This window comes from Urocitellus parryii, chromosome 7 (assembly GCF_045843805.1).
Source record: "Urocitellus parryii isolate mUroPar1 chromosome 7, mUroPar1.hap1, whole genome shotgun sequence".
Lineage (NCBI taxonomy): Eukaryota > Metazoa > Chordata > Mammalia > Rodentia > Sciuridae > Urocitellus > Urocitellus parryii.
Genome location: NC_135537.1, coordinates 68,894,423 through 68,921,972, shown reverse-complemented (window position 1 = coordinate 68,921,972; position 27,550 = coordinate 68,894,423). Strand labels below are relative to the sequence as shown.

General features: G+C 36.8%; 1 protein-coding gene across 3 annotated transcripts in view; it reads right to left on the bottom strand.

Annotated features, from left to right (window-relative positions):
• The window catches only part of Cspp1 (centrosome and spindle pole associated protein 1), a 127,506-nt gene extending 102,084 nt beyond the window's left edge, over window positions 1–25,422 (bottom strand). For 2 of the 3 annotated variants that reach the window (XM_077800830.1, XM_077800831.1), the window contains exons 1-2: window positions 14,181–14,284; window positions 12,229–12,328 (exon numbers count right to left, since the gene is read on the bottom strand). In XM_077800830.1, coding sequence (XP_077656956.1) covers window positions 12,229–12,328; window positions 14,181–14,279 — 199 coding nt within the window. In that variant the 5' untranslated portion in view covers window positions 14,280–14,284. Of the gene's footprint in view, window positions 1–12,228; window positions 12,329–14,180; window positions 14,290–23,630; window positions 23,793–25,325 lie in introns of those variants that run through there. The other variant, XM_077800829.1, reaches the window with a different exon arrangement.
• Between the last annotated feature and the right edge of the window lie 2,128 nt (window positions 25,423–27,550).

Sequence of the window (27,550 nt, the reverse complement as noted above, 5' to 3'; positions counted from 1 at the left end):
TACTTCTTCTCCATCAATATCCCCTCCAGGATTAAAAAGTATTCAGACTCAATGCTATTCCTATTCTTGAACCTCAAAAATAATAATAGATTATACTCACATCTTGCTTCTTTCATTCAATAGGTCTGAGATTCACCCACACAGTTGGGTGAAGCAAGGCTCATCTTTTGAATTTCTATGTAGTATTCCACTGTATGAATACATCATGATTTTTATCTATCCTACTATGAACAGTTATGAGTTGTTTCCTTCTGTAGGGGGCAAAGGTATACCATTATGAACAAGCTCTATTGATACTTTTGTACTTGTCTTTTGGTGGGCACACTATGGAGTAGAACAGTTAAACCACTGGATAATTTCATAGGGTTTTGTAGATATTGTCAGTTTTTCAAAGTTATACCTTTATACATTTCCAGCAATCAATGATCCTCAGTTCATTATCATTCCTGATCTACGTATCAGGAGTCCTTTAAATCTAAGACATTCTACTCATGTGCAATGGAGTCTTCACTGTAGCTTTAATCAACAATTTCCTAATAATAATGATGATGAGCATCTTTTTGAAATTCATGTGAATCTCCATAGCTACAAAATGCCTATTGAAGTCTTTTGCCCAGATTTTAAATGAAACTTCTTCCTATTGATCTATTAAAGTTACACCCACTGACACACCCACATCCTTCATAAAAACTGCAAATATATTTTACTGTACCATGGCTGCCTTTTCACATTCTTAAATGTCTTTGAGTAAGCAGTTCTTAATTTTAATGAAGACTATTTAACTAAACTTTTTCTTTGTGGGTAGCACTTTGAAATCTTACAAATACCCTACCAGCTTACAAGGCCCTAAGACATTTTTCTGTGTTTTCTCAAAGAGCTATTTAGTGTTAGGTTCAGATTTAGGTCAATGATCTCTCTTGAATAACAATGCATGTAATATGAGGTACAAGTTGATTTTTATTTTGTTTTTTGTTTTGTTGTTTGTTGGTCATCTCATTAATCCAGCATCATTTATTGAAAAGACCATCCTTTCCCACTGAATTGCAGAGGCACCTAATCATATATCAGATAACTGTATATAAATGGATCTGTTTCTGAGTTGGGCACAGTGGCGCATGCCTGTAATCCTAGCGGCTTCGGACGGGGCTCTGGAGGATCAAGGTCAGCCTTAGCAAAGGTAAGGCTCTCAGCAACTCAGTGAGACCCTGTCTCTAAATAAAATACAAAATAGGGCTGGGAATGTGGCTCAGTTGTCAAGTGCCTGAGTTCAATCCCTGGTACCCCCCCCCCCACAAAAAAAAAGGATGTTTCTGTGCCCTTTATTCTATTTCAATGGTCTACATTGCAAACATTATGCCCAAATTATCTCAACTACTATCATTTTATACAAATACTGACATCTAACACTAAGTCCTCCAACTTTGTTTTCTGCATAACTGTCAGGGCTTTACAGGTGTTTTTTTATTCCCTTATAAATCAGCTTAACCAAGAAGCCTATTGGTACTCATTGGATCTACAGAAATATGAGGGAAACTGGCAATCAATCTTAGTCTTAAGCAATTGAACCTTAAAATACATGAAAATGATCTCTCTCCACTTATTCAAGCTTCTTAAAATATTCTCAGCAAAGTTTCATACAGTCCTAATTTTGTTAGATTTATTCCAAAGTATTTGGTATTTCCAATATAATTGTAAATATATTCAATTTCATTTTTTTCTTTCATCTTCTCTCATTACTTTGTACATCTTTAAAAACAAGAGGTTTATTAATGATGGAAACTAGAAGTATAAATGTGAACGTGTATGTGTGTGTGTGTGTGTAGCTGGATATCAAACCCAGGGCCGCATGCATGCAAGACCACTAGGCCACATTCCCAGCCCTCAATTTCATTTTCTAATTGTTTGTTGCTATCATCTAGAAATACAAATTAATTTGTATAGCCTAATATCTAGTAACCTTATAAAACTGACTACTAATTCTAATGGTTTGTAAATTCTTTTAGATTTTCCACCTAAACAATCATCTGTAAACAATGATACTACTTTTCTAAATGTTATACTTTTTTCTTGCCTTATTATACTGATTAGAACTTCTGGTAAAATATTTGAAAATATCATTAATAGAAGATAACTGCATTGTTCCTAAACTCATTGTTCCTAAACTCATTGTTCCTAAACTTTCCTTAAAAGAAATCAATATTTTACCATTATGATATTAAAACATAGGGGCTTCTGAGCTATACTTTATCAGATGAAGGAACTTAGTACTGAATTTTATCAGATGGTTTTCCTGCATTTATCAATAATTACATGATTTTTGCCTTTATTTTGATAAGGTGAAAAATTATACAGATTTGAATTTCAAATATTAAATGAATCTTGTATTCCTGAATAAAGTTCATTTGAATAACATGCACAGTTCTTCTTGCTTTGGATGGTACTAAAGGACTATAAAACTTTCCAAGCAAACTGAAATTGTACAGCAATGGGAAAACTACAATTTTTCTGTGACTTTCACAAATATTTATCAAAACATTAAGAAGTCTTACCATCAGTTGTAAATGTTTACAGTAATTTAATTTTAAAACAGTAAAATTAATCAGGCACAGTGATGCACACCTGTAATCCCAACGACCTGGAAGGCTGAGGCAGGAAGATCACAAGTTTGAAGCCTGCCTCATCAACTTAGCAAGACCCTGTCTCAAAAAATAAAAGGGACTGAGCATGTAGTTTAGTGGTTAAAGTGCCCTTAGTTTCAATCCCCAGTACCAAAAAAAAATAAGATTAAAAAATTAAAATAGCAAAGCTAATAATGATTAGTTCACTGAAATTTAAAATATTAGAAACAATGAAAATAAAAATGCTTTCTTTGTTAAAGAAAAACTTAACAAAAGAGTAATTTGAACATTGGTTGCCATCTCATTATGTAGCTTCCAAAATGCTATACTCATCTTTTCCATGTTTTGGCAGCCCTGACACTGACAGATTTCCAATTCAAAAACATAGAATGTCTCTCCATTTACTTGGACATTCTTTAATTTCTCTCAGCCATGTTTTGTAGTTTTCTATGTATAATCCTGTACTTTTTCATTAAAATTCATACTACTATGAGTGGGGTTGTTTACTTGATATTATTTTCAGAGTATTCAGTGTTAACATAAAAATACAATATATTTTTATACATTGATTTCATTTCCTCTAAATCAGCTAAAGTCATTTATCAGTTCTAATAATTTTTGTGGCTTAAGATTTTTAACAAACATATTCAAATAAAGCTAGTTGTATTACTTCTTTCTAATCTTGTTGCCTTTTTTTTTCTTCCCTCATTACTCTGGCTAGAACTTTCAGTATGATGTTGAATAGAAGTGGTGAAAGCAGATATTCTTGTCTTGTTCCTGATTTTAGGAGGAAAGCATATAGTCATAAAACATTATGATGATGTTGGCAATAAGTATGTACAGATTTCTTATTTGGGGATAAAGATCTCCTCTATTCCTAGTTTCTTGATCTCTTTTATCCTGAATGAGTACTGGGTTTTGTCTAATGATTTTCCTAGATCTACTGGGATGTTCATGTTCTTAACTCTATTAACTAGGTACATTACATTAATTTTCAGATGTTAAAACTAAACTTGCATTCCTGGGGTAAATCTCTTGACTTTAATTAATAATTATTTTATACACTGCTAGATTCAAATTGCTAATATTTTGTTGAAGATTCTGGCATCTATATTTATGAGGAGTATTGGTCTGTAGTATCTTTGTTATTCATGGTGGGTCTCTTGCACCTCTCCTAATAGTTTATATGAGGTAAGTCATAGTAAGCCACTAGAAAGTTTATAATAAATAGAGATGGCACAGATGGGGCCAGTTGTTGGGAGCCATTCTCACACGTGATCGGGTGCCTCCCGTTGAGGGTCTGAGGCACTTTGGCACATGTCGAAGTTTTTCCCGTCCCTCTCCTGATGAGAGAGCCCATCCGTGTGGGGGTGTGTCTGACCACTGACCCCGGGGACCCAATCGCTGACCCTGACCTTGGAGTGCAGCCCCCCCTCAACCTTCATTGGATGGAATTCTCCCCTGAATCTCTGGTTCCCTAATAAAAGGCTACTCCCCGGCGTGCTCGCTCTCTCTCTCCTGCTAGCCCTGAGTAATCCTTGCTGCCCTGCTGGGCGGCTAGAGGAGCGAACCAGAGAGGGGAGCCGTCTCGGACCTAGCAATAGAATTAAGGTAATTGAGTCTTGTGTTTTTATTTCGATCTCGTCTAACTAACTTTATGCCTAGAACCTCATTAATGAAACCACTGCGCAGGCCGCGTGGTAGATTTGGCAACCACGAGGGGGGCATTCTAGATTAGTTAGATTGAGTGGGAGCGCGCTATAAAGATAAGGAAAAAAGATATAAGGACAAGGAAAAAGGAAATAAAGAAATAAAGGAAAAAGATTGGATCTGAGCCTGATATCATAATTATTCCATTTTCTGCTCAACAAACTAACTGGCTTTTTCAAACTTCTAACTATTGGCAAATAGCTTTTGCTGATTTCCCTGGACAGATAGATAGCCATTATCCTCGTGATAAGATTGTACAATTTGCATCATTAACATCACTCATTTTTCCAAAAATTGTAAGAGCTCACCCAATAGAGGGAGCTTTATCGGTGTTCACAGATGGTTCTAACTCCGGTAAGGCAGGTTTTTTCAGTCGTGTTCACACAGAGGTGATACAAACTTCTTATACTTCTGCCCAAAGAGCAGAGCTTCAAGCTCTGATCTGTGCCTTAGATTACTTTTCAAATGAGCCTATTAATATTTATTCTGACAGCTTATATGCAGTCGGAGTTACCAAAAATATTGAAACTTCAATGATTGGGTTTACTTCATCACAGGAGTTATTTGAATTATTTCATAATTTACAAAAGACAGTGCTAATGCGAAAGTACCCATGTTTCATAGGACACATTCGAGCCCATACTAATCTTCCTGGACCTCTAGTTTCAGGTAATGACAAAATTGATAAGTTAGTAGCTTTTTGTCAACAGATGTCTTCATATGACTGTGCACTAGCTTCCCATTCCTTGCATCATCAAAATGCTTCTAGCTTACGTAAAAAATTTAGTATTACCAGAGAACAAGCTCGTCAGATTGTAAGCCAATGCCCAAAGTGTGTTATTCACACTCCATCTCGGCCATCAGGGGTAAATCCCCGTGGATTAAAACCAAATCAGATATGGCAGATGGATGTAACTCATATTCCTCAATTTGGTAAGCAATGTTATGTGCATGTCATAGTGGACACTTATTCTAGATTTATTTTTGCCACAGCACGTACTAAGGAAAATGCTCAACATGTAATTTCTCATTGCTTAGCAGCTTTTTCCGTTTTAGGGTGCCCTATGCAGATTAAAACAGACAATGCTCCAGCTTACGTAAGCTCTTCTTTTCAACAATTCTGTCAAGAGTTTAAAATTAATCATAAAACAGAAATTCCTTATAACCCCCAAGGTCAAGCCATTGTGGAACGAACTCATTTATCTATTAAGCTTCAATTACAAAAATTAAAAGGGGGGAATAGGATTGTCACTCCCCAAAATAGCCTTAATCATGCCTTGTTTGTTTTAAATTTTTTAAACTGTGATGCAGAAGGTCACACTGCTGCTGAGAGGCAAATGTCTCCTTCAGTAACAGGCCCCTTAGGCAGAGTTCTGTGGAAAGACTTACAGACTGGTCAATGGAAGGGACCAGATCCGGTAATAATGTGGGGAAAAGGCCATGCTTGTATCTTCCCAGAAGGCTCTTTCCGTCCTATTTGGGTGCCTGAACGTGCTATCAGACAAGGAGGAGATTTCGGAAAAGGATGAAGAAAGACCAGATTGAACCAGTCGAAAAGCTGATTTCGTGGAAAGACGTAAAGAAACTAACAACCCAGGCTTCCCAAATACTTCGACGCCTAGGAAAGAACAGGACCCCAGTCTTGATGGTAGCGACAGTAATTGCCCTACTGGGCTGTCAGGTAAAAGGGAATCAAGTAGACACTTATTGGACATATTTCCCAGATCCACCCCTGGTACACCCAGCTGTGTGGACTGGAGAATCTATTCCAGTATTTACTAATGACTCATTCATGATGGGAGGATTTACAGATACTCATATTACTCCCAATCACGTGACTAGATTTAATTATTCTGGCTACAGTGCCCAATTACCTTTGTGTTGGTCACATGATAAACATGCTGGCTGTCTGAAAGTATCATTTGAAGAAAAGACAGCGATTGGTAAACCTAGACTGACAAATAATTCTATTTATGGGGACTTAAAACCTAATATTAGATCAGTAATTAAAATGGGACTTTCCCATAACAAGCCAGTCATTTCTGCAAAACCTCAACAGATATCCCACTGTCCAAATAGTTCTATAATTGAGATCGGCACCTTTCCTAAATGGATGGATTGTGTAAATGCCTTTCCTGTACAACATAAGGTGTCTAAAGATAGTGGGTATATTTTAGATTGGTCTCCAAAGATTGATAAAAGACAATTACGAAGAAATTCTGCTATGACACCTGCAGGATTTGTCAGTAATATTTTGACTTATAGTGAAGGAGGTATTCAAAAAGATATTTGGCGCTTAATTGCTGCCTCAGAGTATTTACATTTTACAGATAAGCCTTTACCGAAATTTGTCGGCAAGAACTGTAAAGAGGGATCTTGCTATGGCTTAAGAGCTTGTGTCCAATCTTCTTATGTTTTAATTATTGGTAATGTAAAAGTTAAATGGATAGATGACAGATATGTTATTACTTGTAATAAGTGCAACCTAACCAACTGTATTACTAGGTATAATGGAGGAAAAGGAGTGCTGATACTTCATCAGCCCTCTTTTGTTTTATTACCTGCTAATATTTCAGAGCCATGGTATGCTGATGCTGGTTTACAAGTCTTGCAACAAATTCATGCTCAGCTAACAAGACCTAAACGTGCTATGGGAGTCATAATTGTTGGTGTGTTAGCACTGGTCTCATTTATTGCCTCAACTGTCTCTGCGTCTCTGACGTTGTCTCAAAATATTCAACATGCAAAATTTCTTAATAATTTAGCTCAAAATACTTCCAAGGCTCTGCGTAATCAAGTAAATATTGATGAAACGATTGAAACTAAATTAAATGCCTTAGAGGCAACTGTTATAGACATAGGTAATGAACTTTCAGCCTTAAAATTTAAGGAGAGGCTTAAATGCCATGCTAATTATAAGTATGTATGTGTTACAGCTGCCAAGTACAATGCTTCTCTCTGGGATTGGGACAAGGTTAAAAACCATTTATTAGGTATTTAGCAAAATATTAATAATAGCTTGGATATTCTGGAACTTCATCACCATATCCAAGACATTCAAAATAATAAAACTGATTTTTCAGATCCTTCTTCTTTGGCTAATCAAATATTGAAGGAGTTAAATGGATTCAACCCTGGAAATATTCTTAAACACTCCGCTTGGTACATTATTGGATTATTCTCTTTGCTGTTAATTCTCTTTTGTATTGTAACTATAGGATGGCGAGTCTTCCAATCAAGAATCCAGGAACTCCAGAGAATGAACCGCCGCCTCATTTTTAAGACAAAAAAGGGGGAATATGTTGGGAGCCATTCTCACACGTGATCGGGTGCCTCCCGTTGAGGGTCTGAGGCACTTTGGCACATGTCGAAGTTTTTCCCGTCCCTCTCCTGATGAGAGAGCCCATCCGTGTGGGGGTGTGCCTGACCACTGACCCCGGGGACCCAATCGCTGACCCTGACCTTGGAGTGCAGCCCCCCCTCAACCTTCATTGGATGGAATTCTCCCCTGAATCTCTGGTTCCCTAATAAAAGGCTACTCCCCGGCGTGCTCGCTCTCTCTCTCCTGCTAGCCCTGAGTAATCCTTGCTGCCCTGCTGGGCGGCTAGAGGAGCGAACCAGAGAGGGGAGCCGTCTCGGACCTAGCAATAGAATTAAGGTAATTGAGTCTTGTGTTTTTATTTCGATCTCGTCTAACTAACTTTATGCCTAGAACCTCATTAATGAAACCACTGCGCAGGCCGCGTGGTAGAGCCAGTCATGTCAAAAATACCAACCTTGTGATTAAAAGGTTGGTCCCTGAGCCATGTGACACAAGCCATACCTAAGAAGAGTAAGTGGATTGGAGACTGAGCCAACTGACAATGATTCAACCAGGCCTACACAATTAAACCCCAACAAGTACTCTGGACAAAGAAACTCAGGTTAGCCTAGCTGGAAATACACTGATAGATCAGGAGCGTGAGGTACCTCTAGGCCAACAGATAATTCTCATTTATACCCTCTCACATATTGCTCTATGTGCCTCTCCCTTTGGATGGTTCTGATTTGATACTTTGGGTTAAATATGATCCTAAGTACAGCATTTTCTGAATTCTGTGAGTCATTCTAGTATATTATTGAAACTAAAGGGATAGTGAGTACCCCCACATTTCTAACCAGCTAGCAATAACTGGGTGACCTAGGGATTCCTGAACTTGCAGCTGGCATCAAAAGTAAGGGTAGTCTCAGAGAGGACTATGTCCTTAACCTGTAAAATTTTGGTCCAACTCAGATAGCTAGTATCCAAACTTACTGTAATTCTATCTCAACTTCTCTTATAGGAGATAAAATGGTGGAAGAATAAGCCATATGGATAGCATTATCCCTGTATTTCAGTGTCTGACAGAAATAAATTTATAAAAATCATCAAAATGTTATGTTTCATGAGAGTTATATACTGTAAGCTATAGATATTATTTCATTAGCTAAAATGAATATTTAAAATTGTTTTTAAATATGTATATATTTCTGATTGCTATTATGCTCAATTATTCACTCTATTATGGTATCAGAGAGCAATTACCAAACTACATTAGACCTGTTTTTTTTTTTAATGATTCCTAGATGAAAGCATTTAAGGAAAACTATGAATTGCCAAATTACATTTTTCCCAAAGTCAAAACCTATGTATTTGGCCTAATGTTAAGACAACAATTATTCAGGCAAGATGTTAGTGACAGAATGCTTATAAAATTATAAAATCAAATTTCCCAGCAACTCAGAAAGCTGAGGTGGGGAGACTGCTTGAGCCTGAGTTTGAAACCAGCCTGGGCAACATAGCAAAAATCCTGTCTGGAAAAAAAAAAAAATCAAATACTATCTTATTATTTAATAAGATTCAATGTGAGTCAAAAATAATTACTATTTCAAATGACAATTCTTAAAAAGGCATATCATGAAAATCAAATTCTACAAGGCCGGCCAGGTGGGGTGGCGCACGCCTGTAATCCCAGCGGCTTGGGAGGCAGGCGATTGAGAGTTCAAAGCTAACCTCAGCAATTCAGCAAGGTGCTAAGCAATTCAGTGAGACCCTGTCTCTAATAATTAAATACAAAACAGGGCTGGAGATGTGGCTCAGTGGTCCTGTGCCCCTGAGTTCAATCCCTGGTACAAATTCTACAAGGCCAAGAGAACTGACTTTATATTTGCAATGAAGATGTTAATTCATTCAAAACCTCTTTTCTGCTGAGTATAATGGCAAACTTGTAATCCCAGCTACTCAGGAGGCTGAGGCAGGATGATTTCAAGTTCAAAGACAGACAGGGAAAATGAGTGAGGCCTTGTCTCAAAATATAAAATAAAAAAGCTGGGAATGGCCAGGCGCATATGCCTATAATCCCAGCCACACAGGAGGCTGAGGCAGGAGGATCACAAGTTCAAAGCCAACCTCAGAAAAAGTGAGGCGGTAAGCAACTCAGTGAGACACTGTCTCTAAAGAAAATACAAAATAAGGCTAGAGAAAATACAAAATGTGGCTCAGTGGTAGAGTGCCCCTGAGTTCAATCCACAGTTACCACCTCCACCACCCAAAAAAAACAGGCTGGGATGTAAAGAATCCTGCATTCCAAAAAAAGAAGAGTGAGAGAATGGCAGTGGGGTTAGAGAAAAGTTAACTTATTTGAGATTTAGACATTAGAATCAACTAGCTTGTATATTTTCTTGATGAAGAAGACAGAGAAAGAGGATTTAAGGATGACTAAGCAGACAGTTTGCTGAAATGGAGAATAACAGAAAGTTGAACAAGAGATGTAAGTTAATTTTATACCTATTGATTTTGAGCCCAGGACATCCCACTAGAGATGTCCAGTAGGAAATTAAATATATATTTCTATCTCAAATTCATAATAGAAACTGGAATTGGGATACAGACTTAGAAGTCATGAACACACTAATGGTAAATAAAGTGCTGTGAATGGATATAGTCACTTAAGCACTGTATGAAGTATGACAAGTGACTAGGTCAGACCCTAAGCAACACCAATTAAAGAATAGGCAGATGGGCTGGGGTTGTGGCTCAGCGGGAGAGTGCTCATCTTGCACATGTGAGACCCTGGGTTCGAGCCTCAGCACCACATAAGAATAAATAAGTGAAATAAAGGTATTGTGTCCAACTACAACAAAAAAATAAATATTAAAAAAAATAGGCAGAGGGCTGGGGATGTGGCTCAAGCGGTAGCGTGCTCGCCTGGCATGCGTGCGGCCTGGATTCGATCCTCAGCACCACATACAAACAAAGATGTGGTGTCTGCCGAAAACTAAAAAATAAATATTAAAAAACCGAAAAAAAAAGATTAAAAAAAAAATAGGCAGAGGTCATTGTCTTCAAGTTATACATTAAACTCACCATATTTGTGAATGTAATGTTCAAAGATTAGTTTTGAAATTCCTCAGATAAATCTCAAAAATCAAAAACTACCTTTAAAAAGATGTAAAAAAGAAAGGAAATTCATATTATGGTTCATTTATGTATTGGTTCTCTTTTCACATGTATTCAATTACTGCCCATATAACCTTTTAAGATATATCAATTAGTAAAATAAGGAAATAAATAGCTCATGCCAGGTCCCAAAGACACAATGGCCTAATTAAAACCAAGCTGGAACCTGAGAATTTCAAAGTGATTCTATATGACCTTTGTGACCCAAGTGCTTGAAAGAACAGTCTATTAAATTTTTCTAAAAATTATCTCTTATAATAATCAAATTCAGAGTTCATAAAAGTTTAGGACCAGAAGATAATCCAATTTATTTTATAGTTAAATTGAGGGACTTAGAGATTAAAGGATTTCACCAAAATATAATACTTTAATTTACTAAATCTGTTTATTAGCTAATAATTTCTAAGATTCAAAACTGAATTATCTATATAACAGATCCTAAAAATAGGGCTTTCATTTTGATCTGTTATTCTGGTAGAGAGACAAAAAGTCAGCATCCTTTTTATCCAGTTGCATACAAAGGCCAAGCAGCTACATTTATGAAGAATATCTAAGGTCATGAAAAATAGTGCATGTAAGATAAATGCTTTTGCCAGGTACAGTGGCACACACCTGTTATCCCAGCAGTTTAGGAGGCTGAGGTAGGAAGATGAAAAATTCAAAGCCAGCCTCAGTAAAAGGTAGGCACTAAGCAACTCAGTGAGACCCTGTCTCTAAATAAAATACAAACTAGGAATGGGATGTGACTCAGTGGTTGAGTGACCCTGAGTTCAATCCCTAGTAACAAAAATATGTATATAAACTTTTACCATATAAATTCATCATATTTGAGTTTTTATAAAAAGTTTCAGTGATCTTCAATAATTCAAAAGATGTACTTTTAAAATATTCATACATTTTCTTTAAAAAGAAAAAGTATACTTACCAACAAGCCAAAAAGTATTTTTATACCAAACCATAATCAAAGAATCAGCCCAGCTATAGTTAACACCTTTACAACTACAATAAGGTCATCAATAATTAAATGCTGGTCTTTCATCAAACAACATTTTACATCCTTTAAGTATATTTCTTTGACTTTTAAGCAAAAGCAAGTCCAAAAAGTCCATTTTCATTTCATAAATAATAGTTTCCCTATTCTCTCTCACACAATTCCATTCAAATTTTTCATTTGTAATTATGTTAAAATAAAACTTGCTACTGTGATTTCCATAAATCATAACCAAGACAATATCTTTTTGAAGATACAAGTTTCTCAGTATGAATTATATTTCATATGTAGATCATGTCACATGTTAAGATTCCACAAAGGAAAATTACCAAGATTTTTTTAAAAAATCTTTTTTTCTGACAAGACAAAACTTTTTAACGAATGCCTGCTACAGGTATCTTAAAACGGGTTTAGCACATCTAATAACATACCTAAGGAACTTCTGGTCTGTTGACTGTTGGGCGGTATGTTTTCCTTAGCCATGGAGATTAATATTTTACTATTTTCAGAAAGTTTCTCTGATGCCTTTCCCTAAACAAGACATAATATTTACAAATCAGTAGGAGGAAGGAACCCCAGAAAACATGAAATTCATCAAAACTTATATTAAATGCCTCAACAAAATTACACAGTACATCAGAGAAGAAACTTAAGCGTATGACAAGAAACAAGCCAAAATCACTTAAAAACTATAATAAATATTTGAATATTTAATTAATTCACTTATTAACAAATATTCACTGAGTTCCTGTTAAATGCTAGGCATTGTGCCAGGCACTGACAATATATGAGAAAAAATAATACAAGAATTTCTGACATTTTAAAGCATAAACTGTTAGGGAGACACATGATAAAGTAATATATAATTATATTATGTGACACGTAAAGAGTGACAAGGAAGAGCTATGGTGGGGAAAAAAAAACAAAAAGCCAGGTTAAGAGGCCCAGAAATGCTATGAGAAGGATTACAAAGCCTCAATGAGCAGGTGATTCTTGAACTGATACTTAAAATTATTATGTATATATTATTTAACATTAGAGATTATAATAACCTGTATTAAAACCTATGTACCACCCAAACTACATAATTCCAAACACCATACATTAGCCCTCTGTACAACAGAGTGATGAAGAACATAGACTTTAGATTTGGATGAAAGTTCCAATCCTGCATCCCCCACTGTGTACCTGGAAAATTATTTAATGGCTTTGAGCTTTTATTTCTTGAAGTGTATAATAAAAGAATTTCCCCCTACTTTACAGGGTTGTTATGACTAAAAGAAATGAAATACATAGGGCTTGGGATGTAGCTCAGTGGCAAGAGCACATATCTAGCATGTGCAAGGTCCTGGGTTCAACCTTCAATACCACCAAAAGCAAAAGTCTTTGGCATGACAGCTTGTTTGCTTATTCATGGCAGATTATGGAAAAAAGGCAACCCAGCATGGTGGCCTAGAGAACAAGCACTGGAGTCAGGCTGCCTCGGATTAAAGCCTATTCCACCAACCTTCATCATTTTAGTCTCATTACTTAGCTTTCCAATATGTCAGTTCACTCATCTAGAAAATTAAAATAACAGTACATATCTTGTTCATAGTTAGCACTCTATATAATATTCCCAATGTAAGTAAAATTATAAACGGAGTGCCTATATTATTTACCATTTCAATCATGATACCATGTCCAGGAGGAATGCAAAACCAGATAAGACACAGCCAAAAATCACTTGGGCAAACCAAAATGTATGATCACTCTCAACTAGGGCAAAATATATAGCACAGACCAATCTATATGCTATATCTTATTAACTATACATGAGAGATGATGCTGTATCTCTCTAGATTAGAACAATATTCTCAGAGCATAGCACAATACCTGGCACAATCTCATTAAACATTTGTTAAATGGATAAATCAATCTTTCACCAAAATGAGAAAAACCTTGAGAACTTTATAGACAATGCTTTCAGAAACAATTATTTTAACAAATTTTATATTCAGAAAAGCAAATAGTACTAAGTAAACAACCCTAACAAATTCACTCCTGTACATTTCAAAGAAAATTGTTTTAATCAATTCATTAAATAATCTTAACTTTTTCACATAAAACAAGAACTTGCTTTTAAATTTGGTTATATTCTGGAAGTTCTCTGTCCAAGAACTTGTCTTCTAACCATCTTGTGAAGCATGTAATTATTCATTAAAACTCTTAACGAGAGGAGAAATACTGTGAGATAAAAATCACAAAACAGCCCTCAAATATTACTGAAATCTGTCTGCAGTCGGGCTTTCAGATTTAGAATGACACAGCATAATCAAATTAAAATATGAAACAGAAGATTCTCACAGGATTACACAAGTATAATCCTTAGAATTAATTTTACCTTCATTTCCATGTACGGTGGATCACTTTCCAATTCAGCTTTGTCTTTGGCCAACTTGGCTTTTCTTTCTTCAATAAATTCATCCAAATTATCAGCCATTTTGCAGCTTCTGGAAAAAAATAACAATTCTTCAAGGAGCACAACTGTATTATAATATTTTTACTCTATTATCATGAAGGTCTACAATCCACACTTAGTGTTCAATCTCATTTACCAAATTGAGAACTTCCACCTTCAGCTCGATCATAAATTTGCCAGATTCATCTCCCAATTCTCCAGAAAAGCCTATGAAATATTTTAAAATATATGAAAATGAACCATCATCACCATCATCACAAAGACAATCAAAAACACAAAGGCAAGAAAACGTCAATCCTTAATTTTTTTTTTTTTTTGTAAAGTGCTCTAACTATTTGGAGATTCTAATTTACAGAAAAGTTACAAAAATACCAAGAATACCCAGATCGTCTTTATCAGTTCTCTTATTGGTAAAATTTTGCCTACTTCCTTTATCCTCTGCTTGTTCCCACAAAGTCATTTTCTCTATACAATTTTTTTCTAAAATTATTCATGGGTGAATTTTATATATCATAGCCCTTTGCCCCTAAACCCTATGGTGCATATTTATTAAGAATTAGGTCAGGGCTGGAGATGTACCTCAGTGGTAAAGCACCTGCCTAGCATTTTTAGGCCCTAAGGTCCATCCCTAGCACCACACACAAAAAAAAAAAAAAAAGAGGAGGGAGGGCGGGGGGCAGGCCCAGTGGAATACACTTGTAATCCCAGCTACTAAGGAGGTTCAGGCAATAGCATCACCAAGTTCAATGCTAGACTAAGCAATTTAATTTAGACCCTGTCTTGAAATAAAAAATAAAACCAGCTAGCAATGTAGTTCAGTGGTAAAGCACCCCTGGGTTCAATCCTCAGTACAGGAAAAAAAAAAAAAAAAAGATAAATTGGGCTATTTTCTTACATAGCTTCAACATAATTCACTAACTTCAAAAACCCTAATTTAAAAAAAAAAATTTAACCTCTTATACATGTTCCAATTAAGTGGCCCAATAATGGCCTTTACAGCATATTTTTCTCTTTCCAGTTCAGGATTCAGTCTAGTTTAGGGGTTCCATTTCCTTGTTATACCTCCTTAGCCTTCTTTATTTTGGATCATCTTTACAAACTTCCTATGTCATTAATATTTTTTAATACAACCATTCATTATCCACCTTTTTAAATACAACAATCCTCATCTGAGGTTTGCCTGACATTTCTTTATGACTAAATCCAAGTTATACACTCTCAGCAAGAATACTACTTAAGAGGTGATGTGTCTTGATCAAGGTTTCATCTGTAACAGACACATGATATCTACTTGCCCCTCATTAATGAGGTTGATTTGATCACCTTGGACAAGACATTGTATAATTTCTGTACTACTGCTCCCTTATAATAATAATAAGCCATCTAAGGGAATACTTTTATACCATGCAAATATCCTACTCCTGATCAAAACTTCCCCCAAGATTTATATTAGTGGTTCTTGATTGGTCCAATTTTTTTCCTGTATGGCTGCAAAAGGCTAATTTTTTAATTCCTCCACTTCCTGCACATTTATTTTACCAGTCAGCATTTACTTATCATTCTATTATAATCATAAGCCCTTCTTTCATCCCATTCATTTGGTTTATCATCAATGTGGAATCATGAATTTCTTTTTTTGTCTTTATTTTGTTTATTTATTTTTATTTGGTGCTGAGAATAGAATCCAGTGTCCCACATGTGTGAGGCCACAACCCCAGCCCCATGAATTTTTTCAATAAATCCTAGCATTGTTTTTAAGTTCATAAGCTGTTGTCTTAAGTGAGAAATAATTTATACCATAAAATTCACATTTTAGTGAACAGTTCCAATAACTTTTAGTAAATTCATACAGTTGTTCAAGTATCACCACAATCATGTTTCATGTTTCCATCACCCCAAGAAGTTCCCCCATTCTCCTTTGCAGTCACTCCTCACTCCTACCCTCAACACAGGAAATTATTCTTTTTTCTCTATAGTTTTGACTAATCTGGAAATTTCATACAAAAGGATCTTATGGAATATGTAGTCTTTTGTATCTAGCTTCTTCCACTTAGTATTTCTGAGATACCTTTGTAGCTTCTATCTTAAATAGTTTGTTGTTTTTTATTATTAAAGTCATAGTCCATTGTATGGAAACACAACACTTTATTCACCTGTTGCTGGATATTTGAGTTGTTTCCATTTTTTTGGCTATTTGTAGAAAACACTACTATGAACACTCATGTACAGGTTTTTATGTGAACATGTTTTCAATTTTTTTCTACAAATACATAGAATTTCTGGGTCATATGAGCTGTTTAACATTTTGAGGAACAGATAAACTGTTCCTCAAAGTATAGGGGCTATATCATTTTAAATTCCAGTCATGTGAAATGGTTGCAATTTCTACACATCTTAACCAAGGCTTGTTACTTCCACTCTTTTTGATCTTAGTCATTCTACTGAGTAGACAGTAGTATGTATATTTGGTTTTAATTTGAATTTAGTGTGTCTGTTTGCCATTCATATAAGCACATATCACTATATCTATTCAAATCTCCTGCCCATTTTTAAATTAGGTTGTTGTCTTAGTATTGAGTTACAAGATTTCTTCTCATATACTACAGAAATATAAATCCATTATCAATAATGTTTTGTAAATATTTTCTCCCAGTCTTTGGTCTGTTAAGCCTTCTTAATGATACCTTAACAGTTCAAGTGTTTAATTTTTATCAAGCCAAATTTATGAATTTTTTTCAATTTTTAATCAATTCATTGTGTTTTTATGTCATAGCTATGATTCCTTTACCTAACCCAAGATCACAAACAGGTTCTTCTGTTTTCTTTTAGATTTTTTTTTTTTTTTACAGTTTTAAAAATTTGTCTATGAACCATTTAAATTCAAGTTTGGGGAATTGGAAGGGTCGAAGTTCAATATCTTTGTTTTCTGGGTGGTGCTGGGGAAAGACCACTATAGTTAAATAAGCTGAATTAGCAACTTGCCACATTGAGAAATGCAAAAGAACATACACCATAAGCAACACCCGGGTATCTGTGTAAGCAGGAACTGAAAAAGACTTATATGATTGGGGCTTGTGTTGAGTGATTTACAAGAAGGTTTAAAGAAGCAGAGCTCTATTGTCAGCAAGTGGGAGTAATTCTATAATTGGACATCTTAATAACACTTAACTATACGTTAGGCTAAAGCTGTAACTGGCTTTAAAAAAAAAAAAGCAGAAGTCATTCCTATCAGCTGGGAGAGGGGATGTTTAGAATTTTGTGGCTTAGACAATGTTTATGTATTTGGACATGGAATATTTGTCTTGAACCATCACAGGCACAGAGTAGTCTTATCTGATGTTGATGTTCTGTACAACTGTATATCTTCATCAGGATACCAAGTTACTTTAAGTACCAGACCAGTTCCTAGCAACACCAATGCCCCAGCAATACATCTGGCCAACTTCCAGCTGTCATAACTATTTCTCTTTCTTATTCATAAGAGCATGTAAAAACTTACATAAAACTACTTCAACTATAAAATTTATTCCTAAATTACTTAGTGAATAACAGACTGGGTTGGTGGATATATCCCTCAATAATACAAAATACAGTAAAATTAAGTTTCAAGAGAAATCAGCTGAAAGAAACCTAAATGGATTCTTAATCTTCCTGACACCCTACAATGTAAAATCACTCACAACTATTTATTTTACACAGGTCTTTTCCCCTCAGTAGATATATACACTATATGTACATAACAGTTTTCAGTTTCACTGAAAGACTAAGATTTGAAATACATTTCACATAATTCTTTTTTTTATGGCTTGAAAATTTTTATTTAACTTCAGCAAATATTGGAAATAGAAAAATGAATTCTGCAGAATTTCACAAATAAATCTTCCAATTTCCACTAACAAATGTTATCATCCAATGGCTAAGCAATTATAATGCTATGAACATTCACCACAATGAATGTGCTGAATACATTTCACATAATTCTATATGACTGATGTCAAATATATTCCTTAGCCTCTCTATACTTAAGAGTACTTCCTCATCTATAAAGAGGAAATACTACCTATTCCAGAGTTATGAAGTAAAAAGGAAAATGTTTCAAAATGCCAAACACAGAATCTGACACTTAGAAATCAACACATCAGTTATCATCAATTACTGCTATATTGCCATAGTCTTTGTATGTATAAACATACTTATCTTTTGAGGAAAAAAAAAGTCTCGAGGCTGGGGGGATGTAGCTCAGCAGTAGAGTACATGTTTAAGATGCTTGAGACTCTGGGTTCAATCCCCAGAACAAAAAGAAAGAAAGAAAGAAGCAGCTTCCAAGCTTAAAGTATGCTGAAATTTGGGTAGGGGGACGTCGTTCACTGGTAGAGCACTTGCCTAGCATGTGTGAAACACTGGATTCAATCCCCAATACCACAAAAATGGTATGCTAGAATTTAAATCACCAAAAATTGATACTAGGTTATCATAATCCAAACCATCACCTCTAAATTGTAAGTTTAGGAAATGCTTATAATATAGATTAAAATATAAGCAGATCATAACTTACCATTCTGCTAAGTCTAGGGAAATCATAAATAGAAGGACCCAGAAGAGAAACTGAATATATCCAATTCCTTCTCCCAATTTCACCAATCACAAAGGTGGGGAGGTGGGATGTAGCTCCTATCATTATCCCTCTGAAGGAATAAAGTACACATTTTCTCCCTTCTACACTCCTAAAGCGGGTCATTATGCTGTATGCTGGGAGGATAAAAAGAATAAAGCATGACCCTTGCCTTCAAGTTGAGATTAGCTAATGTCCCTTGTCACAGAGACTCACAGTCTAGCCAGACTGGGGTTTAAGATTTGGATATGACATACCTACCCCTAATGGATCCAGTGGACATATCAAGAAAACTGAATACACAAGGAACTCAGAACAGAATCCAGTCTGGACATAAAGATTTAGCAGTATTTGATCATCAGAGATATTAGAAAGAGGAAGATAGCAGATTGGAAACAGTCAGACTTACTTGCTGCTCCATGAGGTTGAACTAAAACAAGAATGGTATGCAGCTGCATGTTGAGGTGGGGGACCCATAGGAAAACACTGAAGTGCAATTGTGGAGAGTTAGTGACCATGTGAAACCCAGCAATAATGATATTTAGAATAAGAGTACACTAACACTGAGCTCCAAGGTGGCACAGCAGGGAGAAGGGCACCTTCAGCAGGTTGAAATATCTCCAGGAGTACAGTCTGCTACCCTGCAAATATGCAATCTGAGCAGACAAGAGACTTGGGCTCTGCATATCGAGCTGGGACATAAGTTTTATACCTGGGACTGGCCTCATTTAGACAGTAATTTAAGTAAAAAGAAAATAAGAAACTATGAGTAGAACATACTCTGGGCAAATTAAAACAACAAACTTAAGACTCATAGATCTAGAGGAAGGAGCAGAACTACAGGCTAATAGTACAGAAAACCTACTCAGTGAAATAATAGAAGAAATTTTTCCCAAATCTGGGGAATGATATGAACATCCAGGTACTAGAGGCATTTAGAACCCCAAATAACCAAAATAGAACCTCTTCAGAACATAATATGTATTTAAAATGCTAAAAATAGAGAAGAAAAAATATTAAAAGCTCTAAGAGAAAAACACCAAGTCACTTATCAAGGCAAAACCATCAAAACAAAATGATTTCTTAGCCAAAACTCTAACAGCCAGGAAGGCATGAAAAGACACATTTTAAGCCCTAAAAGAAAATAACTGCCAGCCTAGATTATTATTATTATATCCGACAAAGTTATCTTTTAGAATTGGAGAAATAAAGATTTCCCAAGAAATAAACTAAAGAATTCTTTTATAAACTAAATAATTCTTTTAAAAACTAAAATAATTCATGGTCATTAAACCAGCATTACAGAAGACACTCAAAGGAATCATATACCCAGCTGAGAAAGCAAGAAAATACAACCTCAAGAGCACATGAAAGAATAAATCTCACTAGAAGAAAAACAAAGCAAATATGATTATAACAGTAAACCATCAAACCCCTTAAGGTAAATAAGGAAGAACTGAACACAGAATTCTCAGAAGAAAAACAATAAAATAACAGGAACTGGTACATGTCTTTCAATAATAATACTGAATATTCATGGTCTGAATTCTTCAATTTAAAAAAATGAAGACTAGCTGGCTGGATTAAAAAACATCTGTTTGCTATTTGTAACTCACCTCACTACAAAGACAAATAGGCTGAAAGTAAAATGATGGAGAATGATATTACAATGAAATGGAATCCAAAAGCAAGCAAAAGGGGTAGGGTTATAGCTCAGTGGTAAAGTACTTGCCTAGAATGAGTGAGGCACTGGGTTCCATTCTCAGCACCACATATAACTAAGTAAAATAAAGGTCCATGGACAACTAAAAAAATATAAAAAGGGAAAAAAAAACAAGCAAGAATAAATGGAACCCAAAATTAGAAATTAGTTGAAGCAAATATAGAGACTAAAACAATAAAAAGGATCAATGAAAAAGAGCTGGTTCTTTGAAAAGATAAACCAAATTGACAAACCCTTAGCCAAATTAAGCAAAAAAAGAGAGAAGACTCCAATAAAATCAGAGATGAAAGAGTGTATATTACAACAGTAATTACTGGACTCCAGGTCATTAGTAAACACTTTGAAAAATTACAATATATTGGAAAATCTAGAAGAAATGGACAATTTTCTAAACACATATGATCTACCAAAACCAAAGCAGGATACAGGAAGTCTACAAGTATCAATAACAAGCTATGAGATAAAAGTAGTAATAAAAAGTCACCTAACAAGGAAAAGTGATCCAGACAGATTCACTACTGAATTTTACCAGGCTTTTAAAGAACTAATACCAAAATTCCTCAAACTATTCCATAAAATAAAAAGGGAAGAACTATTCCAAACTCATCTTACAAAGCCAGCATTATCCTACTACCTAAACCCATAGGGTCACAACAACAACAAAAAAAACACAGACCAATGTCATTGATGAACAAAGATACAAAAATCCTCAACAAAATGCCCACAAATCAAATTCAACGGCACACTGAAAAGATCATACACCAGGGGCTGGAGTTGTGGCTCAGGGGTTGAGTGTTCACCTATCATATGTGAGGCACCGAGTTCGATCCTCAGCACCACATAAAAATAAAATAAAGACATTGTGTCCACCTAAATATTTTTAGAAAAAAATGATACACCATGATCAAGTTGGTTTCATCCCAAGGATATAAGTAAGCTTGGTTCAACATATGCAAATATGTTCAACATAAATGTAATACACCACAAACTGAATATACAAAAAATCAGTAGCTTCCTATACATCAACGATGAACTTAATGAGAAAAAAATCAAGAGGAAATGGCTGCAAAAATATTAACAATAAAATACCCAGAAATAAACTTAAGTAGGTGAAAGACCTCTATGATGAAAATTATAAAACACTGAAGAAAGAAACTAAAGACACTAGAAGATGTAAACACCTTCCATATTCGTGGATTGTTAAAATGGTCATACTAGCAAAAGCAACCTACAGATTCAATACAATCCCCATCAAAATACCAATGATATTATTTAGAGAACTTGAAAAAGATCCCAAAATTCATATGAAACATAAAATTCCCAAGTTGCCAAAACAATCCTGAACAATCAGAGGCATCACAATACCCAATTTCAAAATATGCTATAAATGTGCTATAACAAAACAAAAAGAGCATGGTATTGGCATAATAAACACATGAACCAATGAAATAAGAATCCTCTACAACTATCTAATTCTCCACAAAAGAACCAAAACACATGTTGGAGAAAAGACAGCCTCTGCAGAAAATGATGCTGGGAAAATTAGAAATACATCTGTAGAATATTAAAACAATCCCCATCCCTCACTGTATAAAAATCAACTCAAAATTAATCAAAGACCTTGGTCTGGGGTTGTAGTTCAGCGGTAGAGCGCTTGCCTAGCATGTGTGAGGCACTGGGTTCAAACCTCAGCACCACATGTAAAAAAAAAAAAAATAAAAGGTACATTAACAACTAAAAAAGTTTAAAAAAAAAAGAATCAAAGACCTTATTATAAGACTTGAAACTGAAAGTACTACAGGAAAACACTTCAGTTTTCAGGTATAGGCAATGATTTTCTGAACATGACTCAAATAACTCAAGAAATAATAGCAAGAATTGACAAATGGGATTACACAAAATTAAAAAGGTTCTACACAGCAAAGAAAACAATCAACAGTGTGAAGGGATAGCCAAAGGAATGGTAGAAAATCTTTGCCAATTATTCATGTGAAAGAGAATAGCCAGAATATAAGAAGTCAAAAAATTTAACAGAAAAGCAATTCAATTAATAAATAACCAAAAGAACTGAACAGACACTTTTCAAAAGAAGTAAAAATGGCCAATAAATCACATGAAAAGATGGTTGACATCTTTAGCCATCAAGGAAAGACAAACCAAAAACTACTCTGACATTCCAACTTACCCGAGTCAGAAAGTCCATTATCAAGAAAAAAATAAATGCTGGTGAGAATTTAGGGAAAAAGGAGCCCTTAAATGCTGTTGATGAGAATGTAAATTAGTACAGCCACTGTGGAATACAGTAACAAGGTCCTCAAAAAACTAAAAATAGAACTATCATATAATCCAGCTATACCACTCCTGGGTATATATCTGCAACAATCAAAGTCAATACATGCATACCCATGTTTATCAAGGCACTAGTCACAACAGACAAGTTACAGAATCAGCCTGAATGCCCATTAACAAATGAATGTATAAAGAAAATGTGCTATATGTATACAGTGGATGTGTGTACATCCACATAAAGGAGAATAAAATCATGTCATATGCAGGAAAATGGATGGAACTGAAAAATGGTAATGTTAAGGGAAACAAACCAGACTCTGAAAATTAAGTGTCATGTTTTTTCTCATATGTACTATCAGAGAGGGGTGGGGGATGAAAGCAGAAAGGGGACTGTTTGGGAAGGGTGGGAGATAGAGATGATGAATACAATCAAAGTGAATTATAAACATGTATTAAATACCATTATTTTGCACAATTAATAGGTACCATTATAATAAAAAAATTAAAATAATAATATCACCATCATCCTGCCAGAGGTGAGATGGAATCTCAATGCAGTTTTGATTTGCAAAACTACACTGGGATAAAAAAGGTTGCCTGACAAAAGAGACCCTACAGTATGAAAACAGAACCAAAGACTCTCAGGGAATGATAACATTTAGGCATGTCAGGTAAGAACAGACACTGTGAAAAAGCTCTAGATAAAAGAGAGTGGGATGAGGTGACCAGGACAATGTTTCTCACTTACCTACCAAGGGTCTTTCCACCAAATGAAAGGTTCTCAATCTTTTTCTTCTGGCAGATGACATTCACTTAAGTAATTTACTTCAATGGGCACACTCGAATTTTGACAAATCCCTCTCAATGTTTTATGAAGTAAATGCCATGCTGTTGGGGACAAAAAGGGAAGCTGCAGGACAGGATACAAAGAGAATAAATACATAAAACCATTTTGAAGTCTTTTAGAATATATTAATGATGTATTATAAATTTACATTAGTAAATTTCATTATCATTTCAACATGAATAAGTCAGTAGCATACATTACATAGCCTTTGGGTTACACAAAATTGCTAAAACACTTGCTCAAACAACTTTGCTTACTACTCACGGAGGTATATCACAAAGTATGTCAGAATGATATCAAAAAGATAACCTGATGTGTAAACTCACAAGTGCTCCCTCCCAATTCATCAGTGCTGCAAGAGATCCAAAATGTCCTCCCTGTGGAGCATTTCGGCAGATATTTAACCACCAGAAAGTCAGAGAAGAATGATATGAAGAAAGCATCTTACTGGTTTCCACCAGATTCCTTTATTACTTGTCAACGAGAAAGCCATTCTTTCACAGTGAAAACAAGAACTTCTCAGGATAAATGAGGCTTTTTACCAACTCATATTTATCTATTTAAAGTTGCTTTTACAACCTTTTTAGACATCTTGCATTTGAAAACTGGATGGTAGCTTACTTCAGAATTTGGTCTTCCCCGAAATCCTGGTTAAGCTTCTTAATTCTATAATCTTTGATGGCCAGCCTCTCTCAAAAGATGAGTCCCACTGCTAGCATTGAATGAAAACTGTATTCAATTTCCATATAAGAATACTACAATCAGAAGAGGTTCAAGCTCAAGCTGCCCAGTAAACATGGGGGTGAGGGGGATGGAGGTGATAATAATAGCACCAACCTCACAGGGATATGGTGAAGATTAAGTTTTACTTGCAAAGCTCTGGGAACAGTGCCTTGGCGCACAAGCACTCTAACGTTAAACATTAACCAGCCCAGCCCGGAGGAGGAAAAGCGCCCAGGGAAGTTTAGCAGAACTCAGGAGACCAGGCCTCCAAGGAGGGAGGATGCACGGGAGCGAAGGCTTAGCACAGTTTGTCTCCAGGTGCTAAGGGTGGCAGACTATTTAGAAAGCGTCAATGCGTTGTCAGGCAACCGGCTGGCAACAACACCTGAGGCGGCAGCAGTGGCAACCGCGAGGGCTTCGGAATTAGGACCACGTAGGCGGGGCACCGCCCCGCCCCCGACAGCTGCGAGCCCCTCACCCACAGGGAACCCCCGCCCCTGTAACCTGGGTACCGCCCCCTGACCGGCCCGGTAACTCGAGCACCACCCCCGCTCAATAGCCACAAGACACACCGTGAGGGAACCCCCGCCCCCAACACCCCAGACCCCGTCACCGCCGCCCCGCCTGGCGGCCGCGAGACCCCAAACCCCCATATCTGTAACTAGGATCACCTCCCCCGTCCCACCCAGCAGGTTGGAGACCCCTACCCGGAAAGAAACCCCCACCCCAGCCCCAGTAACTTTGGCTTCGACAGCAGGCTGCCACGCGACCTCCGCCCCCCGGAGCCGCGAACCGAGCCCTGGAACCCTCTCACCCCATCCCAGGTCACACCCCGCCGGGCCTGCTCTCCACCCGCAGCCGAAGAACTCTTACTCAGGAGAGCGGGCTCGCGTCCGGGTAGATGCACAACGCTCCAGAGAGGCTCTCTGTAGACCAAAGAAGCGGCGGCGACCGCCCGGCGCGGGAACTGTGTGACAGGCCGCCTGACCCAGGCTCCGCCTCTCTGGCCCAGCCCTCCTCACGCCTTTCGCCAACTGCCCTGCGCGGCCCTGCCTCCACTGGCGCCGCTGGGGGACACCGCGCGGCCGACGTCGCCCCCTGCCGTCCCGGAGGCTGCACAACTCGCTGGATGTTCGCAAGGCTTGCCTGTACCCTGGCTGCAGACAATGCCATCAAGGTTCCCCTGCTATGCTCAGGGTCTGTTTTAAACCGTGGGCGCCACTTCCAAGACTAAATCCATTACAGACTTTCTAAACCACCCTTCCCCTACCCCATGAGCTAGCTAGTCAGGTCAAGGAACAGTATCAATGTCTGAAAGGCAGAGAGAGCAAAACTCTTGACATAGCTTTCCAAGGATTTAGTCCTAGTCCAGGTGGTAAATGTCGTGTCCTGGGCTTTCATTATCCTTTCAACATGCAACATAGTTCACCCCAATCCTGACTGGCTACATGTATGACTAGAAAAGAGATATCTAGCTTCCCAGGAGAGTGGAACTAATGGTATTAATGTATCATAGGACCCTAATTTATCCTGACTTACTTTCAAAAGGTGATTTTAAAATGTCAAAACCTCAGGCTGCGATGTAAAGTCAATTTTGTTTTCAACTATCCACCACACATCACACAATAGAAGTGGAGGATACAACGCAAAGCATACAGTGAAAAGGAAAACCTCCATGTAAACAAATACCTTACAAAGCAGTTATAGAGGCAACTACAGAGACTTAGAGACACTGTGATTAAAATGATTACTGGAAAGAAAGAGTTCCTAGATTGAGATCTCTAAGTTGTTTTAAAGATTAATATCTCCCAGACAGAAAAGGAAGAGCATTTCAAACAATGCTGAACACAACTATATTGCTAAGCCAAAGAGAAGGTACTGGCATTGACGGAATGAAAAGCTTCAGTGGGTACTAAAAGAAGCTGGAGAGGTATAAAAGGATCCCGTTATGAATAGCTGTGATGCTTTTTCCCAGCAAAATTTGTATCCAAAACATCCTAGTAGTTAGTGATAAAACAATGAACACAGACCTTGACCATGTCTTGAAACTCAGAATCTAGCGCTGATGGAGGGATGAGAGTACAATACCTAAAACAAACTAACAAACTAAACAAGCTTTCTATTAGCTGCTGTAGGAAACAAAAAAGGTTGGTCAGATTAATTCTACCCGGGGACAAAGGTAATTCGTAAGGCTGTTAAAGACCAAACTGTAACCTATAACAAAAACTAGGAAAACTGGAAGCCTGCATGGTGCTGCATGCGCGTGGGAAGGATTCATGAAGCACAGACTCCCAACTTTGGCCAACCCTCAGCACACTAGCAAGACCCTCAGCAACTCAGAGAGAACCTGTCTCAAAGTGAAAAATAAAAAGGACTGGGGTGGTAGCTGGAGGGAAAGAGCCCCTAGGGTTCAATCCCCAATACTAAAAAGATTAAGTACTGGACATTTTCAGAACACCAATAGATCACAATTTATAAAGTTTTCTAAACACGTGGAAAAAAACACACACAAAAAAACCATGACTTTAGAAATCCATGAGTTTTCATTACCTCCTTCGATCACTAGCGAAAGCTCATCTAAAAGCTAGGGGCCAGGGGATTTTACGAGCCCATTTTACGCATGTGCAGTGAATCATCTTAAAACATAATGACATGTTTGTCTTTCCTCTCCAGAACTAGAATCCAGAACTACTTCCATTTCGTTTTTCAAAGGCATTCTTACTTTTCAGTCTTTCAAAGAACTTATTTTACTTAAGGTACCTTACACCCACACAAAAACACTTTCACCAGCTTCCCAGCTTAAAGCTCCACCCATATTTCCTACGGCGGAGGCCGAGCCTGCGCAATAGAACTGAGACGGCCAAATCCAGTTTCTGGCATAACGTTACAAGCCCTTCTTCCGGTGAGGAAGGCTATACCATTCTCAAATAGAATCATTGTGTTTGTCCTAATTCACACATAATTCACACAGTTTTCCTAGACAGTAACTTCTCCTTTCAACCACAAGACTTCCTCTCTCCATAATTTTTAAAATAATCGCTTTTTACATAGTCCTGTTTCAAAAGAGACACTTGTCTCCCCTGCCATTCCGAATGGTA